At 41.8% G+C, this 20,931-nt stretch overlaps 1 protein-coding gene across 4 annotated transcripts in view; it reads right to left on the reverse strand.

Annotated features, from left to right (window-relative positions):
• Nucleotides 1-20,931, reverse strand: part of AFF3 (ALF transcription elongation factor 3) — a 455,751-nt gene that overhangs the window by 377,198 nt on the left and 57,622 nt on the right. For all 4 annotated transcript variants that reach the window (XM_065580880.1, XM_008167381.4, XM_008167383.4 and 1 more), the window contains 2 exons: nt 10,285-10,405; nt 997-1,800 (listed from right to left, as the gene is read on the reverse strand). In XM_065580880.1, the coding sequence (XP_065436952.1) occupies nt 997-1,740 (744 nt within the window). In that variant the 5' untranslated portion in view covers nt 1,741-1,800; nt 10,285-10,405. The remainder of the gene's footprint in view (nt 1-996; nt 1,801-10,284; nt 10,406-20,931) is intronic.

The following is a 20,931-nucleotide window of genomic DNA, read 5'->3' on the forward strand; positions in this document are numbered from 1 at the left end:
AATTGGCATAGCTCCATTGTGTTTCAATTTACACCAGCTGAGCATGTGAAACTAGCAAAAGAGGCCTCTGACTTTACCCTGGCAAACTTAAACACAACAACCCACATATGGTCTGCCATTTTTTTTTAAACATGCACACACAAAAAATCAAGAACATCACAGAATGTGGTATTGATCAAGCACAGTGTTCTGATGGGGACAATGATGAAATTTGAAATTTCCCCAAAACAAAGGATAAGTCACATAGAGCAGATAACAGAAATGCTGCCTGTAAGCTTGTTTGTTTGTTGCAAATGGCCAAGTTTGTATGTTAACTGTTTTTTTATAAGAAGATGACTCTTGAGGAATTATATCACGTGTATTTTTGTCTTAATCTCTTTATAAATCATTTTGAAACTGAGACAATTTCTATGAAAGCTAAAGATATGAATAGCCAATACCATTATTAATCTCTCATCTGTTTTATAATAATAACATTGATTATATAAGTTATTTACATGGTGTAGCTGTTTTGACATTGTGGAGGCCTGTGGAACTATTCCTGACAATTTGGTATAGTTCAATGAATGCTGAAGGGAGAAATCCATTAAAATATGGCAAAATCTAGAAGTAATATGCAGGATTCTTGAACAAGTAAATTAAATTTTATGTCACTATGGTTTCCTCCAGAACCAGAGAAATGTAGATAGAAATTTAGATTTCTCTGGCTTAGATAGCCAGAGAAATTTCTAGTGATTAATATGCCATAATTTATGTTAACTGAACATTTGCACCTGTAAAATGTGTTTCAGTTCTGAAGACAACTAAGCCTTTATCTCAGATACCTTTTTGATGTAACTATTGGGTTACTATTTGCAGTGTATGACATTCCAATTAAAAACAAACAAAAGGCTTTAAACAAAACAAATATATAAAAATGTTTAAAAAGAGGTGCACTTTGCCAAATAAACTGGTATTTAAACTTTGCAATGTCATGAAATATTTAAAAATGCTTACCTCTTCTTGCTGGGGAATGTTAAATTTTGCCATCTTGGTCTTGGCCATAGTTGGGTCAGGCTTATTAGAAGGTACTCCCCTATATGATGTACAGTGCATTTTAGCTTCTGCCGATAACTTTAGCTTTGGAGAATCATCAGGAGCTTGATCTTGACCATCCATTGGTCTTACATAAGCCGTTGGTTTCTGTTGAACTATATTGGGCTTTGAAGCAAGTGAAGGAGGGAAGTTCTGAACACAGTGCCCAGTGCTGTGTTTTGCTGGCCTTTCTTGAGCCTGAGATCCTGCTTCTACACTGCAATTTAATTTGGACTGCTGTTGTGCTTTGCTGACACTGTCTCCAAGCACGGATCTTAAAGTACCTTGTTTTGCAGCACTGACAGATGACGATGTGGGACTCAATGCAAAGTGTTTAAGCTTTTCCAGACTGGTTTTTTGGTTAGCCATTTTGAAGTCACTGTTGTGTGACTCAAGCAATCTGTGCCCATGCTTGCTTGCCCTCTGCTGTCCATCAGAAGCATTGTGCCCAGCTTTCTGCCAACCCATTGTGGGGCTCTTGCTTTGCTGACCAGATAGAGCGGCTGGTATGGATGATGAAGTGCTGCAGATGGAAGGCTGAGGCTGTGGTCTTGAATCTGCAATAAAATGTTCATCAGTTTGGGTCACAGGTGCCTGTGGAATCCCAGGTTTTGGAACTCCAACAAGATGACTCTGGTTGGATCGATCCGTCAATAAGTCCTTCATTTCATCATAGTTGCCTAATGTATTCTGGATACGATTTGAGAGCTCATCTCCCTTGTTAGTCTGCAAAACAAAAAAAATCAAACAAACATTCTGTAACAATTAAAGTAAAAGAAAATAATTCCATTCATGCTTCACTCCTTATTGAAGCAGCACTGCCTTATACAGTAACATAGTTGAGGAATGAGATCGAAAATCCTTATTGTCTCTAAAGACACTTGTCAACATCTTAAATCTACCCTGAACTGGAAAAGCTGTAAAGGGCCTCAGAGTATATAAAAAAGAAATCTATCACTGGTATCACACTGTAGTTAAAATATATTACCTGGAAACTAGAAAATTTATTATTGCGGCTATGCAGAATGATTTGGATTAAATCTGGTCATAATAAAGAAATTTCCTTTGTTGGGAGCCAAGTATTGAATTGAGGCCTACAAGGTGCTTAGGCAGCAGCCTTAGCTACTGCACCACAGCAATGCACTGATGTGCTGCCTCTGACCAACAGCCTACAGGCCCACAGCACCCAGGCCCTTGATTGGATGGACAGGCAGCACTTTCATTCAGTAACTGGACTATATAAAGGCCTGAACAGGAAGAGGAAGCTGTCTGAGCCCCAGACTAGTGCCTGCTGGTTGCTCCCCAGATTGCCTTGCCTTGCTGCTTCACCTTACCCTACCTTGTTGCCTCATCCAACCTCACCTCCCCAACCCACTAATCTGGCCCCTTGGATTGAGTCTTCCGGCTACTGACCCCTGCAAGAACTCGGACCATGGTCCCAGACGGCCTCTGACATGGAGTGACCTGCTGGCTGCCTGACCATTTGCACATACATTACTGCTCTGGACTGTCCCCTGGCCCACCTGGCACTCAAATCCTTGTAGTCCACAGCAAGCTTCCCTTTCAAGACATGGGTCAAGGTTCAGCCGTGAATGAAAATACTACATTCCTGATTTCCTCCAATATGCATTCTTTACAGAAATATACACATAGAAGAAAAGGGAGGCTATACAATAGCTTAAGAAAGTACTGAATTCACCAGTCAGTTTACCGCATATTCTGAGCTGACCCTAATATCAACAAGGTTTCTTAAGGAAAGAAAGTGAGCTAATGGGACATGGGAAAAATATTACTGACTCATGATTTTACTTCTCTGAAAAATATCATTTCTGACCAAATTATCAGTCTGGGTCTTAGCTCTTTTGCAAAAAACAGGAAGAATTTCCCAAGTTCTTAACATTTTTTGGCAGTGGTAGCAAGATGGAATACAAGCAAGTTGCCTTTTCCATCCTCCCAAGGGTGGAATGTGCTGTCATCTGAGCCTAGCCACTGTCTTGGAGCAGGAGGCAAAAGCTCCCCAAAGAAATAAGACAATCAATAAAAATAATTGAAAATTATTGTCTCAAGAAGTTAATTGTAAACAAAGATATAAACATTAACATCACCGCCTCATAGATTCTTCCAAACTCTGCACAGAAGCAGGTGGGGGCGAGTGAGAATCCTGTCAGGTACCTTCACAGAATCGGGATTAGAGGTCAGTAATTTTCTGCTTTTCCTTCACCAGTGGTGAAATCCTGATCCCACTGAAGTCAATGGCAAAACACCCATTGACTTCACTAGGACCAGGATTTAACCTCAGGATTCTTGCTCCTGGAGAGAGAAGCAGCTCAAGGGAAGAACATAAAAAAAATGTAAAAAAGAAAAAGAATGTAAATAAATCTGCAACAGGCAACAGTAATCAGGCCAATACCAACCATGGAGAGGAAGGTGGGTTTTTTTGGCTTACTTTTTATAAACTTCAAATATAATTGGCTTACATTAGTCACATACTGAAAAAAACAAACATATTAGGGGAAAGGAGAATTGGTATTCCCCTAACTCAGAAACAGTATCTGCATCACTGAAACAGGATTTCCTCCTAGAAGCTGAATCCACGTAATAATGCCTTAGGGATGTGTGGAATGAGGGCCATGTAGCTGCCTTGTCTATGTTTGCAAGGGAACCTTCCCCACGGCAAGCAGTACAGACAGTAATAAAGTTGAACATGCCTTGCATTGGCTTTCTAGTTTCAGAGCAGCCAGGTGATAGATATGCAAAATGCAATCAAACTACAATTTTTGAAATGGATCACTTAGTCACAGTATTGCCCAGTGGAGTAAAATAAAAAAAAGTTGGGAGGATTTTTTAAAGATTTAATCCACTCCAGTTAGAATGCCAAGAACTTTTTGAGCCTAGGGAGAAGAGCATCGTGAGCACACGTGCGTGGAAAGAACACTGGCAAGTTGTGAGGCTGACAACGGTGGAAATTTGTCACCACCTCCAAGAGCAGTCTCAGCTGAGTCTGGGGCATCAAACTGTAAAACTTGGAACAAGATGCAATAGACATGAGAGCCTGAAGCTCGCTCTCTCTACAAGCAGCAGTTACTATCACACTGAATTTGAGCTCACAGATATTTGGTGCTTTAAAGGGAGTTTTCATTAGCTTTGTCAGGACCACACTAATGTCCCATAATAAAGAGAGCTATTAACGAGGTTTCAAAAATGGAAAGCCCCGCATAAATCTGAAGATACGGGTCTACAAAGATAATACCTTGACTAGTTCTCAACAGGCCAGATGTTTCTTAACTGAGTTGGGATTTAAATTAGATTCAGTCAGTAAAAAGCTAGTCAAGCATAGGTAGTAAAGGGGTCATCATGGTCCTGCTTGTATCATGCCACAAGCCTCTTCTACCTGGAATTGTAAGTCCACCTGCTACATGGTTTTTGAGAAGCTAGGAAGACTGGAGCTACCAGTTCAGAGAGAGCATAACTATAGATCTCTTAACTATAGAACTCAGAAACAGCCTCAATTCTCTGTTTTCTCTTATCAACTTTATAGCTAGCATTGCCATCATGACTCCTCTGTTGCTTGTACTTCCAACTTAAAGTGGACAACTTAGCTGCATTTGAGAAACAGATCTCTATTCTGTCAGGAGCCAATCTTCTCAAGGAGGGAGTTCCTGGGTTGGGAAAGAGGGAAGTGCCATCTGGCCAGATTCCCAGCCTCATGAAATCAGGTATCTGCAACAGAGTTGACAGCTATGCTTGTGTGGGCCAGTATGGGGTTTGTAAGATCACTCTCTTGACTAAACTTAGCCAAGATCTTAGCTAGCAGAGGTACTAGCAGAAAGGCACAGAGGAGGCTCCTTCTTCACTCAATCTCTTCTTTTCCAGCAGATCCCTCACTAGCATAGTCTTTTAGCATAGAGGTCTTGGTCAGACGACTACTGAAGAGATCCACCTCTGGCACTCCCCACTGGAGGGAACAGCTGATCCACCATTCCTCGATTCAAAGACCATTTGTGAGGATCTGTCACAGACTGATCCAGTCTGCCTATGATTATGTTCTACTTCTCTGCCAAATGTATGGTATCAAGGAATGTTTAGAGAGACAGGGCCACTTTCACATAAACAGGTTTTACCAACTCAGGCAGTGTTACAGGATCCCACTCCAGAGCAAGCCCCATGTGCACAGAAGCTATTCACCAGCTGTTGTTTCCTTGTACTGGGTGTGGAGTTGATGGAGCTCCCCGTTGGTCACCTTCTCCTGTTGTTAGCCTCTGTCTGGGTCTTTTGTGCCTTAAAAGTTCAAACTCCCTTCTGGGGTATCCAAGTCCAGCTGTAACTGGACAAGCCCCAAGCTGGCTTCTCCCAGCTTCAAAGTCCCTTCACCCATCTGCTCCGAGTCCAGCAACAACGTCCTTCTAAATCAAACAGAATTCCACTCCTTTTTTTTGTTTTGTTTTTTGAAAGAGTAGCAGGTCCCATGATTTCTCCCTGGGCTTAGGAGAACTCCAAAACTAAACACTACCAAAATGTCTTTCACACATCTAAGCGCTTGAGCCTCTTGCCCCTCTTGGGTTCCTCTTCAAATCCCAGTTCCTCTTACAGAACATAGCCCCAGGACTGCCTCCCTGGAGACTGGCCCCTTGTTCAGAACATAGCCCCAGGACTGCCTCCCTGGAGACTGGCCCCTTGTTCCAGGTCCTATCACAGGAGTTAGCTCCACTCTGGTGACTCAGCTCTCCTCCACAGCCAGCCCCTAAGTGCTGGGTTTCCTCCCTTTTTTAAGTCCTACACCCAGATCAGGTATGGTAGGGCCTGGCTAATTAATCAGGCTTGGCCAGCCCCTGGCCTCCTGGCCCTTAAAGAGGCAGGTCACCCCATTACATGGTGCTTCCCTACTTATTGATGTAAAATGTGGTGGCCTGATTCTCCTCAAACTAGGGCCACCTTTTGGAATACCAGGCCTTAAAGCCTGAGGAACTGTCCATATCCCTATGTATGAAATTTTTATGTAGTCTTTGTTCCTCCAAGCATTGGGCCCCTCTGTATGGACTCCCCGTCACAAGCCAGGCACATTTGTGCTCACTGCAATTTGGATGTCCGTAGCTAATTGAAGGTTGTCTCTAGATGCCACCAGGCCAGAGGTATTCTCTCATCTGAATGTAATGTGAGAGTCCCTGCGCTCTCGGGGGCCACTGAAGAGATCTCATATGCAAACGTGCCAGGGGAACTACAAGTACAGCTGCAGCCATCAGATCCAACATTCTTAGTATGGTCTAAGCTGTCATCTGCTGGCTCTTGCTTATCCTCTCTGCCAAAGTGGTAAGATCTTGGATCCACTCCTGAGGCAGGAAAGGTTCAAGCTAAGCTGTATCTGGCTGGGCTCTCGGGTATTCTAATTGTGTGCTAGGGACAAGTTGGAATGTTGGTTATTTTAACAGGAATTCTAGTGGTAGAGTCTGATTTTATGACATCCTCAAAAGAGTTGCTGTCCTTGAGTAGCCAGTTATTAGGTAGGGGAACACATGCACTCCCAATCTGGGTAAATAGGCCAAATATTTTGTGAAAACATATCCCACATATAATGATCGAAGAGCCTTCTGATACCTGAGAAGTATCTCTATGTTCAGACAACTGCAAGATCCAGAGGATATAGCCAATCACATTCTTCTTAAAGATTCTTTAGCAAAATTACTGATTTTGTTGATGAGGCAGTCTCTTCTGTCCAGAAAGTATCTGGAATAAAACCCCTTCTCCCTCTTTCTTGGCCAGAAGGGATTGGACTTCCTGCCGCATCTCATCATCAGAGGGTGCCTGAGAGCATTCTTGAGAGGTATAATGGGGTAAGGAACAGTCTGTAGGGCAGTAATACTCAGACTGAGGCTTGGGAGCTGCAAGTGACTCCTCAGGGTATCTCTTGCAGCTCTTTGCAGCATATGATATTAAAACACTGGGTGATTTAATTATTAACCAATCTAAGTTATTAACCACTCAGAATGCTTTTAATATGTTATTAACCAGTTGTAGAACACTTGGTCAGTCATTTTGCTGTGAGAATATTTTTAAAAATAGTAAATGAAACAATGAATTCACACTACTGTGGCTCTTTTGGGTAATGTTGATTGCTAATTTGGCTCCTGAACCACAGAGGTCTGTCTGAGTATCACTGCTGTAGAGTCTTTCTGAAAATCTGATTTTAGGTCACAGGGCACAGACATCTAAGATGACCAGGAGCAAACAAGTATAAAAGGCTCCCAGTCTGCTTTTGACAAGGTCATCTACTGCTTGTGGAAAGGCAAGAATGAGGCCCTTTGACTTCTGCTGGTGTTATTGAGGCCAAGTGCCCTGTGCAGAGGGATATTAAACTTCCTTGAAGCCTGGCGTTAATGTAGAAATTGAGCCTACAAAGAGGAGTGTTTCCCTTCATTCCCTTGTGGAAGGTCTGACCCTAAAGGCCCCTTGATGCCAACTGGTAAAGGGTTCACTGTCATGTAACAGAATCTCCTATCAAGCCTGACAAACTCACTACGCCTAACACATTGATATCATAGAATTTTATCCATAAAAAATGTTGTGTGAGGTATCATATAGAGCTTATATCATACTGGTCATCATAAGCATTGTGAGATGTATGTTCAGGTGCTATTCCAGAAGTCACGTCTATATACTAAAAATACATTTAAACTATGTAACCAGGCTGGGTTGATAAACAAGGATTTCCCAAACAAAGGAATGTTGATTTACCTGTCTGCCTAGATCTCTGATGTAAATTAAGCAGGATATGCCACATACAATGGGAGTTCATTTGCATCTGAGGTAGACAGGAAGAACAAGTTAACAGGAGGGTGAAAAAGCAGCATGGCACCAGCACACCAGACCACAAGCATCAGGAAAGAATGAATTTATCTGGGGATACACTTCAAAAGGATACATTTCAAAGGTTTGCTGGACTATAAGAAGAGGGAAAAGAACCCCCTGGACAGTTATCTATCACTGAGGGAGCAGAAAGGACACCGCTTTTTTCATCTATGAAAGTTGGATCCTGGTCCTGGTGGCTGGTGCTGTTGAGAAGTTGCTTTAAGTGGGAAACTTACTTAGACATAGGACTTGTCTTCTCTACAGCACTAAACTCTGTAACGGAAGTCAACGTAACCTACATTGACTTTCTTCAGTGTCTACACCGTGCTATGTCGACAGGAGACGCTCTCCCATCAACATAGCTTCCATCTCTCGTTGAGGTGGATTACATAAGTCAATGGGAGAGCGCTCTCCCATCAACTTAGCATGTCTTAACCAGACTTGCTAAATCAATGCCACTACATTGATCGTAGCAGCGCCAATTTAGCCTGTAGTGAAGACAAGCCCATAGGTTGTGCTCATGGGTTTTCCCTTCAAAACACTCCAGGCTGACCTCATAAGGGACTTGTGGTAGTCTTTCTGCAGTGCCTAGAGGAGGACTTGAAGATGTTTCCCATGTTTTCTAAGTGCTTAAGGTAACATTTGCAGCAAATCTAACACCTGTGCAACTGGTAGGCCACTCCAAAGCAGACAGAGCAGCGGACATGTTTCAGCCATTGCCAGTGTTAAAGGTAAAAGATACCCTACTTTGAAGCATCCAAAGAAAAGAGCTGGAGCAGCAATTGGAGAGGTACAACCCCTGCAGGGAGCTCTTTTACTGACCATGCTCAAAAAAGAACTACCAGTCCTCAAAGTTTAGGCAGTGCTTAAGCTCAAAGGGTAACACCTGACCATTGGTGGTGGGACTGGCTTGTGTTCCATCCCTTAGGGACCAAAACTTTAAATGACATTTGGGAATTCTGTCTGCCCCTTTTGGAAGCTGGAACCACAGGAATGAAAATCCTAGCAGATGGTATTTTCAGACAAATTATGTTTGTGTCATTCATAGCAAATAAAAAATAAACTATGTATAGTGTCATGCTAAACAACAGGCACCTAGATTGGACTCATGATACAAACATATTTAGAGTGTAGCTAAATATGAGTGGGCAACGAAACTGGCAGATGAAATTCAATGTTGGTAAATATAAAGTAATGCACATTGGAAAACAATCCCAATTAGACATACAAAATTATAAGGTCCAGAAATCTTGGATTCATCATGGATAGTTCTCTGAAAACATCTACTCAATGTGCAGCAGTCGTCAAAAAAGCTAATGCAATGTTAGGAACCATTAGGAAAGGGATAGGTGAGACATAAAATATTATAATGCCACTACATAAATCCATGATACCCCCACACACAGATTGAGTATTGTGTGCAGTTCTGGTTGCCATATCTCAAAAAAGATACATTAGAATTGGAAGGGCAACAAAAATGTGTAGGGGTATGGAACAGCTTCCAGATGAGGAGAGATTAAAAAGACTGGCACCGTTCAGGTTAGAGAGGAGACCACTAAGGAGGGATATGATGGCAGTCTATGAAATCATGGATGGTGTGGAGAAAGTGAATAAGGAAGTGTTGTTTTCCCCTTCACATAACACAAGAACCAGAGATCACTTAAAAAAATTAATAATCAGCAGACTTATAGCAAACTTAAGGAAGTGCTTCTTCACACAACGCACAGTCATCCCACAGCAGGGGATGTTGTAAAGGCCACACGTTTTACTGGGGTTGAAACAAGAACTAGATAAGTACATGGAGGATAGGTCCATCAATGGCTATTAACCAAGATGGTCAGGGATGCAACCTCATGCTCTAGGTGTCCCTAAGCCTCTGACTGCCAGATACTGGATGACAGGGTATGGATCATGTGATAATTGCCCTGTTCTGTTCATTCCCTCTGAAGCATCTGGCACTGGCCACTGTTGAGGACAGAATACTGGGCTAGATGAACCATTTGTCTGACCCAGTATGGCCATTCTGATGTTCTTATGTTAGCTTGACCACATTCTAACACAGTTATTTTTCCTAAATACTTTAGAAATAGAGCACCATCACCCTTACTCTTAGATTCAGTGCAACCTCTTAGATTCAATGCAATATCACCAATGTATTAGATTATTTCATTTTTAGTTACTACTGAATTTTGTAAGAAACCAATATAAAAGTATCTGATTCTCAATGACCCATAAATGTTTATATGCAAGTTTTGTGAGGCCAACACTTGTTGGAGACTACTGAAGCCTGAGCAACATCTTGTACAACCTACATTTTATTGTCCAAAAATAAATAAATAAAGAACAGTACAGTTGGGAAACATCTACCTTGTACGGTTCACTGAAGAGGGAGTAACTGGTATTAAATGAACCATCTTCCTGCTGTGCCTCCTGATTTCTCCTCTCCCATTCTTTCCTCCGCAGAACATTTCTGTCTGGTTCATAGACACTGTGTCAAAGGAAAGAGAGAATTTTTAAAAAATTAAAGGGCAACACATAAACCAATGTTAATCTATTAGTATGGTTCACAGACAGATGGCAAAGATAACAAGAACATGAATCAGATTAATGCCAGTCTAATCAGTCAGTGGAAGCTCAGGTCTCTGGGTATCCCAGTGCTTTCTCACACAGAAAACGGATAATTAAATTCTTAAGGAAGCCAAAAAAAAAAAAATCACACATGGGGCAAACTCTAGCCCGTACTGAGCTCCTCTGCCTGAAATGCAACGCAGAAAAGATCGAAGCAACGTTGATAGAGCCCTGAAAGTTCTCGTAAGACACATGGTAATTACAGCTAAGAGTAAATAGAAATTATGAACATATTTCCACTTATGACATATCCTCAGTGTGTTATAAGAGAATGCTCCTTTTTACATAGCTGTGTTTCTGTAGTGATTCTTTCATTAACTAGCTCCCCAAAGAGCAGTTAAAACTACATACTGTAATGGTTTTCCCAGTTATGCTCCTTCTTCTTATCTCTGCTAATCAGTCAAGTCATGAAACTACTGCTGAATCAATTCCTCCTTCAAACTGATTTGACTCCATCACAACTTCAGAGCATGAATAAATGAATATTTGAATGATGGGGTTGGGGGAGTGGGGCGCTGGGGATTAAATGGTATCACTGCATGAAACAATTGTGTCCTTTTTGGAAATAAACTAAAGGCCCCAATATTGAAAGACAAACATCAAAAAAAATTCTAAAATGTTATTTTAATATAACAGGTCCAAGACATGAAGAACACTGTGTCCATATCACCTCCACACAACATATATCGATTTGCAAACTTCAGTCTCTTAAGTTTCATCCTCATCACAAAACAAACGTAAATGCTTAAACAGGTTTACAAGTGTTTACAATTATTACATTAAAAGGATAACTTAATATTTTGCTTTTTCCAGATAATGCTTTCCTCTTTTTTTGTGATGTAGTTTTGTAAAGTGGAAAATACATTAGTGTCAAGTAAGTGTATTGGCCATAGATAAAATAAAGCTCGTCTTTCTCACTAGCTGCCCAGTTAAGCAAAATGGACTTTAAATCATTTACCCAAGTGACTTAACATGCATCAGGGAAGACTGTTAAAATGCCCAAAGCTGTTAATTTTAAGATATGACTGTACTGAAAACACCCAAGATATGTAGACACTGTTAATATTTTAAAATAATTTCTTAGTAGTGACCAAAGGACACTAAAATCCACTGCCCATTTGTTGATCTGTGTGAGATGAACATCTGAGCCTAATTCTTAATGGACAGGTGTTCACCACTATCTCAGCTGACACCTCTGATTGCAGTCTCAACTCAGAGGCCAAACACAGAGCAGGCAGACTTAAGAGTGCTCTGATCCAAAGGAAGTTTCTCTTCAAAGCAAAATTAAGATATGGCAATGCAGAGAAAGCTGGAAAAGCTGCTGCTTAAGATACACTTTCTCTTTTGCTTAAAGAATATTTTTTTTATTCAATGCTGTCAATTTTTCACTTTGCATGTGCAATAAATGTACTTAACATAATACATCTTCTGAAAGAACTGGACTTGACCCATTTGTACCAATGGGATAATCATAGACTGGTCCCTTAGATTATATGGAGACATTGGTGAAAGCCTTACTATCTATTTCAATGGAACCTGCCTTGTGCACGTGAGAGTCCATTTAGCAACCATTATGGGAGAAAGTAGAGAACACAGACCACACACAATAGAGAGAGACAAAGCAGATGTCATTTTAAAGGCAACAGTTGCTATACCATATCATCTGAGATAACCCAGTGTGGTAAATAGATAAGTGACTTCTAACAGGAGGAAGGGGTGGAGTGGGGGCAGGATCGGGGGTGGAAAGAGGCAAGGTGGGAGCTTGGGGGAAAGGGGTGGAGTGGGGGCTGGGCCTGGGGCTGAGTGGGGATTGAGCACCCCCAGGGAAAGTTGGAAGCTGGCGGCATGTGGTACATGATCACATACTATATTTCCCAGCTTGCTTTGGAGATGAATCAAGGTTGTGTACTGAAGACAGATATTTCGCTGTAGGATCTCTATCTCATTTGTTGCAGAAGTTTAAAGGTGTGTGCCTATTCTTGGTACTGGGATAGGTGGGTCTAGGTTCGACCAGAACTGAAGGTCCACCTCCTCAACCAAGTTGTGGGGAGGGAGCCACTGAGCCCTGGCCACTAATGAATTCTTGGGACAACAAATGAAAAAAACAGTGACAGGAGCGAGGTTCGAAGGTTAAAAAACAGGGCAACAGAAGGGGACACCGACCTGAGAACCTCCGACAGCACCTAGAGCACTAAAAGTGTGTCTAAGGAGGCACTGGACACCACCCAGAAGAACTCACCTCAGAGGCGTGATTTAATGAGGAATTGAAAATAAGTCCCACAGTCGCAGAGAACCCCCTTGTCCACCTTCCTCCTCTTGGTATGGTGGGCGGCCATCTTGGCTAGTGTCAGGAGGACGTTGACAAGGAGGTCTCATGACTTTGTGGGGCACAGATGGGGTGTGTGTAAATGAGGTGGTGCAGGGAAACAAGGTTCTGGAGGAGCTGGAAGAGGGGCTGCAGCCTGGCACACTCTACGTAGATGTTCACCAGGGTCTCCCTTTTGCTGCAGAAGGGACAAGTTTCAGGGGAGTCTGGGAACCATGGCAGATACATGCCCGTACTCATGGCTCACTGGAGGATTCACCAGCAAATACCCCTGGCAGGTAGTAGGACCAAGGTTGAATACAGGCTAACCCAATTGGGCTCCCTGATCTCCACCGATGGCACCAAGTCCTGTCACTTGGAGTCAGGGCGGGACACAAGGGCAAAGAAGTGGATGGTATGTGGCATGAGAGTGTACAGATGTTCTCAGGATGCCGTTCAGAGATGGATAAACTGGATGCCATTCAGCCGAGTGAGGAAGTGTGTTGGGGGCAGCAAGGGAGGTTCGTGGAGCAAGGGCCCAATGACAAGCTCTGCAGGATCAGGGGTGGGCGAGGAGTGCCCTTCTGCAGGAGCCTCTCAAGAAAAGCAAGAGAAGCAGGGGTCCAAGGCTTTCCTCACCTCCTGGTGCACACGATGGGGGATGCACAGAGAGGACAACCCCACTCGCTGGCCAAGTGCCACAGGGTCCACTCAGTCCTTTTGACTGTAGTCCAGGCGATCTCTATTTCTGGTGGCACCACCCAGGAATGGTCCAGCACACAAAGGGGGCCTCTACCCTCTGCATACAAAGGTGCGGGTTGCATATCAGGGTTTCTGCTAGGAGAACTTCCCCCTGGGTACCCGCTGCAGACCTAGTTGCTGAGAGTAGCTTCCTGGTCCTGAGGAGGTACTGACAGAAGACCAGCAGCTCAGAGAGGTTTCAGGGGAGACATCTTGAATAGAGATAAAAGAGTTGCCAGTTGTATCGGAGCTCTTGGAGGCAGTGCACCAGCACACTCCAAGCCAGACTATGAGCATCATAAAGGAGTCTCCGTAGAGCCTGAAGGTGGAAAGCATAGATCTGGCTGCGGCTACAGATGAGGCTGTCTCAGTGGGAGGCTCAGTGACTTAATGCACTCCTGTCCAGAAAAGCTCCAGCATAACCTTCTGGAGACTGGCCAGGGTCCCTGGGGGCAGGCTCAGGGGGTTGAACTGGTGCCAGATAATGGACAAAACTATCTGGTTGATCACCAGTACCATCCCCGGAGGGAAAAGACACCAGAGCGGTCCTGTCCACTTCTGCAACCAGTCAGACACCCTGGCCTCCAGACTGACCCAGTTCTTCAGCAGGGAGCAATTGCTGAGACAGAAAGATACCCATCAATATAGAGCAGCGAGCCTACGCCTCACTGGCTGGCACAGAGCACTGGTGAAAGGGAGCACAACTGCCATCCATTCCTGAACATCAGGCCTGAACTGTTGGCCCAGCTGACCCGAGTGGAGGAGGCTGCCAAACAGATGGCTTGGCAAACTTCCACCCATACTAGGTCTCCCAGGTCCTGGGCCACAAGGAGCACATCACTGGTATATGTAGACGGGACCACCCACAAGTCCAGCTCTTGAAGTACCAGCTCCATCACTCTCTTACGGAGGAAGGGCTCAATAGTGAGGGCATACAGCTGTCTGGAGGGTGGGCAGCCATGATGAACCTCTCGATCGAAGGTGGTAGGTTTGGTCAAGGCCCAGTTGAGCTTCACCAGACACTCTGCAGAAGCATATAGCTCCTGGAGAAACCCCATAAAGCAGGGACCAAAGCTGAAAGCCCACAGAGTGCCCATGAGATACCTTTGATCCACACTGTCAAATGCTTTCTCCTGGAAGAGGGACAGGAGACCATCCCTACATGTGAAATGGAGAAGGTCCCAGACCAGACAGAAATTGTCCACCCTGGGATGGCATAAGTCAGGTCAGGGTAGATCACATCTGCCAGCACAGACTTCAGCCACCGAGAGACGCTATGACTTTATAGTGCATGTTGAGGAGTGACACTGGTGCCAATTCTTCAGGTCATAGAGGTCTCCCTTTTGGGTAGCAGGGCGAACACAGCTTGCATGCACAACAGGGGATGCACTCTGCTCTCTAAGGACTTGGCCCAGGTGGTAGCAAGGTCCAGGCCAAGGACGTCCCAGAATGCACAGCAGAACTCCATGGTCAGTATCATAATGCAGACACACCAGGGGACCAAATTAAGAATGCACAGGCAACCTTCATTCTGGCATCTCCTAATTTTTGAGAGCTTGACTTCACAACCTGGAATGTAGTTTGTTGCATGTAATATAAAGTAGATTCTCTGAGATCCCTGATAAGGGTTGCTAAGTTAACTTGGAGTAGTAGGTATCTCCTCACATTTACACCTTGAGGTACCTTTCTTCCCATTTAGAAACTCTGGCCTTGAAAATCTTTGTATGTGGCATCTAGTCTGTAGACAGATGTTCAGGCAGACATCTCCTTTTGAGGCTGCTATACGTCTGGTCCGTAACCAGTTTCTAGAAATTAAATGAGCACATGAGTCTTCACTCTGGCACCCACAGATTAAAAAAAATCACCCATATAACATTCACTGCTAAAGCTGAGGGTCTTTTTTCCCTCCCCTTATTTGATGCACACAAAAAAAATCAATAAAAACATATGGTTTCTAGGTCTTTGAATGCCCATCTACACATCCTGAATTAGATATTCACCTAGCAACGGAATTCATAACTTGCAACAATGTAGAATGACTATGCAAATGACAAAGCAGCATCATGATGACTAATATGCCATTCATAAACAGTACCTTAGAAACAGCTGCAAGTTGGAAGTTATGTTCCTTTGTTAATGGCAGATGGCAAAATCCCTAGTATTTGTAAGACTGCTCCTTATTTTCAAGAACATTACAAGAATCATATTTCCATGAACGTTTGTCACCAAATGTATTTATTTATTTTGTTTCAAAGAGAATAGGCCAACTGCTATAATTTTATTTATTGCAAATACTTTAGTTAATGGAAAATGAGTCTAAGAGTTTCCTTTTAAAAAAACAAACAAACGTTCATCATCATCATCATGTTCCCATTACGCCTCTGTCGTTTAGGGCAGCGACAAAGCTCCTCGCTTTGTAATTTTTAAAAAAAAAAGTACATATACCTATCTAGGCATTTATACTATGTTCATCTCCCTGATATCTGAGCCATATGGCACAGGTTCTTAAACATTTCAAGACTTTTCCCATATGCATCTCAAAAATATATTGATACAACTTTTTGAGTATTGGCTAAAATGCCTAGGCAGTTAGCAAAACTAGACAACCAAACAGCAGACTATCCTCAAAAATTTTAAATCAGTTTATTCTACATTATACACTTAAGTCGAACTCTAAAAGGATGGGTTTAAGTGGTTTTCATAGACAGTACGTGGTTATTTTTAAAATGCTGTATGCATTCTGAATTCATGTGTAAAAGATATTAATTGGCACATGAGTTGCAGTCCAAATGCAGTACTTACATCTATATATGAATGAATGAAAGTTGTATTTATATAATGCTTATATTATCCTATGCAGAGTTATTGTAGCACTGTCAGTCCCAAGATATTAAAGAGACAAGGTGGGTGGGGTATCTTTTACTGCATCAACTTTGAAAACTTTTCTCTCCCTCTCACCAACAGAAGTTGGTCCAATAAAAAATATTACCTCACCCACTTTGTCTCTATATTATCCTAGGTATTTCAATCTGCTTTATAAACACATATAGATTTATTTCAGCTCTGCCAAAGCACATACTAAGAGAGGAAAATTTAATTATGTAATACCATTTCATGTTCAATGGATTGTTAGCACACCATCATTACTATGGCTATAGTGGCTTTACATGGCTTTCTTCCCTTCTCAGTTCCCCCACCCACACTTTACCACTCCCCACCCCCCAATATACATGTTTCCTGTGTAACGGTCTAAACTATGGAGTTCCCAGGTACTTTGCAGCTCAGACATCCAGAGAATGCCAAACTTCTCCTTCTAAGAAGGAAAACAGGATCAAAACTAAGAAGGACCATCTCCTGGAATTACATGGAAACTTTTCAGAATAAAGGCTAGCAATCTGTTCTGGACAACCCAGTCTTTAAGGAAAATCAGGAATTTAGACTTGGATTAGAGGGTGGTTAGTTCACTGATTCTTCTAGGTAGTACTATGACTATGAAAAATTAACTTGATAATTAAAAATAAAAAGATTTACAAAAACATCTATGGACGTTGGACAATGTACAGTGGACATTATACGATGCATAGATCGACTGAAACTTCTCTTCAGGATTGTACGATTGAAGCATGTGCCCTAACTGGAAAGAATTAAGGATAGATGCCTTGATTCTCAGGAACTGAAAGAAAACCTTTTGCAACACCAAGCTTTCCTAAAAAAAACCCCTTCAGAATACTGACAGGAGCACTGGCTGTCTTTTGCTTGTCTTGACATCAGAAGGAACAATTTTTCCCCAAGTTCTATCATTAGAAATAGATACAGACAACGCATGAGAAGGCCTAAATCATCCAAATAGTAACAGGGTCTCAGGCAATGGAGAAGACATCCACCTGAAAAGCCTGAGGTTTTAAGCATTGCAGATTCACTACCTCAGGAGTTTCTTGTTGTCTTCTGGGATGAACCATTCCAGAACCAGACTACCCAGTAGGTTGAACAACTCCAATTGAAAGGACTATTCTCTAATTCCAACTTGAGAAGCATCTGAGAACATCTATCAACACATTTCCCTTCCTCATCAGATCACAAGTTCTTAGATGATCAAGTGGTATTCACTCCAAAGGAACAGGACTCTTTCTACAAACTAAAGCATCCCTCCTTTCCGAGATACTTCATGATAATACCAAATATTGTTTGTCATCACCAGCACTACTTCACCTCTTAGAGGCCATAAAATTGCCAGAGAGCACCAATGGCAGCTCCAAAATAGACATCAGTCTTTTGCTACCAGACCTCCATCCTTACACCATCTGATATTTTGGAGTAAGAATAAGATACACATGGAAGTAGAAAGTGCAAATCTCTCTTGCATCCTGGTTCTGGCCTTTGTATCAGTCCATCCTTAAGGGACAGTCTCCTGCTGTAAAGGAACTTTGGAAAAGGAGACACAAAACATTTCCTATCTCAGCCTGATCTACCTGCAAGGTGAGAGAACACACTCAAGTGAATGTAGAATGACCTGGCTACGGTTGGCCGCATTTAATCAAAATGTGGAAGCTTAACTCTGAGTTGCCAGACCTTTCAATCTTTGTTTATTGATTCTAGAGATTTAGGTTAGTATTTCTTAGATTTCAAGATATTTTAATTTAAAAAACTACATATGTTCTAAAACAGTTCTTAGCAGATCTAATATTGTAACCTTATTTGTATTTTATCCCAGTGTTTTATCTGGAAAGTGTATTTATTTATCAAGAACCAGGAGTCTTGAACAGTAGTCTACAGGACCCCTATGAGCAAGGCAGTTCCAACCTGGAGGGAGGGGTAGTTCAGTGGTTTGTGCATTGCCTGCTAAACCCAGGGTTGTGAATTCAATCCTTGAGGGGGCCACTTAGAGATCTTGGGCAAAATCAGTACTTGGTCCTGCTAGTGAAGGCAGGGGCCTGGACTTGATGACCTTTCAAGGTCCCTTCCAGTTCTAGGAGATAGGATATCTCCATTAATTTATTATTTATAACCTGCCATCCAGTGACCTGCTGCCACCTGCCAGAACAGCAGCTGAGCTCTGATAGAGGACTCCAGTCCTGGAATCTGATTGGTGGAACACTAGCGGATCCTGTTTGGTTCCCAGCTTCTGTTTAACCCAAGCACAGGAACAGGAAGTTGTCCATGCAGGTTAGGACTGCACACCCCACAATACCTGCTCCTACTCATCTCCTAGTAACCTCACCCTGCCTGACACCTGACTCTTGGTTTTGCCCTCTATCCTGTCTTGGACTCTTGACCTCCTGGTATCTGACCCAGTCTGATTCCTGCTCTCACCACTAGGTCAGACCATCCATGCCCATTCGTGACACTATTATTTGGCTACATTATCTATTCAGGTTTCTTCTCCTAATAGTTCACAGTCATACACTATATTATACATATAAAACTTTTACAACCTCAAATCCAAATAGAACAACAAAAGCATAATCCATGTTTACATTAATATGGAACAGTTTCTTAGGGTGGCAAATACAGAGCTAATTTTACATCTCAAACTGGAGCATATAAAGTCTATAGGGACTCCTATTGTACCTTTATTGAACATCATCTGACACCCTTTTTGAGGTCAGATCCTCCTTTCCACCAGTTGTTCAAAGTCCTCAGTGCAAACTTCCTCTCCTGTGTCAGAGCCCTCTTCTCCTTCTCACGTCAGAATTTACAATCTCCACAGGGAAGCACCATAGACTGCAAGATCATGGAAATTAAAATGTCTGTGGGTTTCCATGTTAAGTTCCTAAACACTGCATGGCAGCATAAAGAACCTATAATGTTCACAGGAAAAAACCCTACAAAAACAAAACTTAAATACCTAAAGGTTTATGAATTCCAAACAGTAAAGCTAGACCTATATACAAGTGATGATAAATATGTAAAAAGTATAATTTGAAGGTTTAGCCCACTTTTGAATTATGAGCAAAGTTAGAACTATTTTAAAAATGTGAAAAACAAATAATATTTCCAAGATTCACAACTTAAAAATGGCTTATTCAACTATCCTCAAAGTTTCTCCAAAAATTCTCAACAGACCTATGACTTAATATACAAAATTTCAGGCTGAAAAAAGGTTTTTTTCTTAAAGTTTTATGGTCTAATTCTCCACTGCATTACACCAGTTTTATGTCAGAGTAACTTAATTGAGTAGCTCCCAGGTAAAACTGGTATAATGCAGTGGAGAATCAATCTAGCCCTGATATAGGATGGTGGTTGTAAAAACTGAGGTTAAAATGGAAACTGTTTTACAACTTTAACAATGGTGTCATTACCATAGTATTTTAAACCACAGAAAGACTAGCCATCCAGAAACAATGTACAGGAAGCAGCACAAGATATTTTTTGAAAACATTTTAATTCTGACATTTTAATTATTACAGCATTGTGTATTTCGCTTGTTAAATTCCTATGTAGCATAACAGTGCTACCATTTCATGTTTGTTTTGCTTTCCATTTCATTGATGACGTCCATATTCTTTGCTGGCCAATTTACTGGTATCAGTTCCATTTTTACTTAAATAAAAATAATAATTTCAAAACCCTGTTGCTAATAGAAGCTCTTAGAAATGACAGTTCTACATTTCCGAGAGTTACGTGTGTTCCCTAATGAAATTTAAACCATTGGTTCAATTAGAACAAAGAGTCAGCCTTTAATGAACTAGTGACATGATCAATAAAATACTATACTGGGCTGCAAGTGACTTTTTTAGACTTTTCATCTGGTTGAAACAGCAGAAGTTAATTTGAAGATTTTTACAGTATATTTTCCATTTACAAATAGAAATGCCGTGGGGTAAAGCAATTACTCTGATTTACTGTTTTCTCTTTGATTGAATATAAAGATGTAACAGGGTCTCAAAAAAGCAGTAACTTAGCAAGCTGTGCTCCTATCCACAGACAGATAAAGCACCTACCTTGCTATTTCAAAGAGTTTACCTCCAGGCAGCAGCACAGAGCAAACATCAAATCAATGACATGTGTCTAAGACGAGATTGATGTTTACTCTCACAGCTTTTCATCTTACATCCAATAAATTACTTTTTCTTTACAAAAATGTCTGGTTAAATTTCATTTTTCACTTTGCAGTATCAGTTTTAAAACTTTAGCTCCAAGCAATTGTAAAGACAGGATTCATTGATGCTTCATCTTTTAGAGCCTGTTTATGATTTGTATTAACCATGAAACACTACCATACAAACATGAATATGAACAGTCTTGTAGTACTAGCCATTCATTCAGTGGCAGGTGCCAGCTTGCAGGTGCTTTAATTACCTTCCTGAAAATTCGAGGGCTGAAACTAGGAGCCATGTTTT

The sequence above is a fragment of the Chrysemys picta genome, chromosome 1 (assembly GCF_011386835.1).
Source record: "Chrysemys picta bellii isolate R12L10 chromosome 1, ASM1138683v2, whole genome shotgun sequence".
Taxonomy (NCBI): domain Eukaryota; kingdom Metazoa; phylum Chordata; order Testudines; family Emydidae; genus Chrysemys; species Chrysemys picta.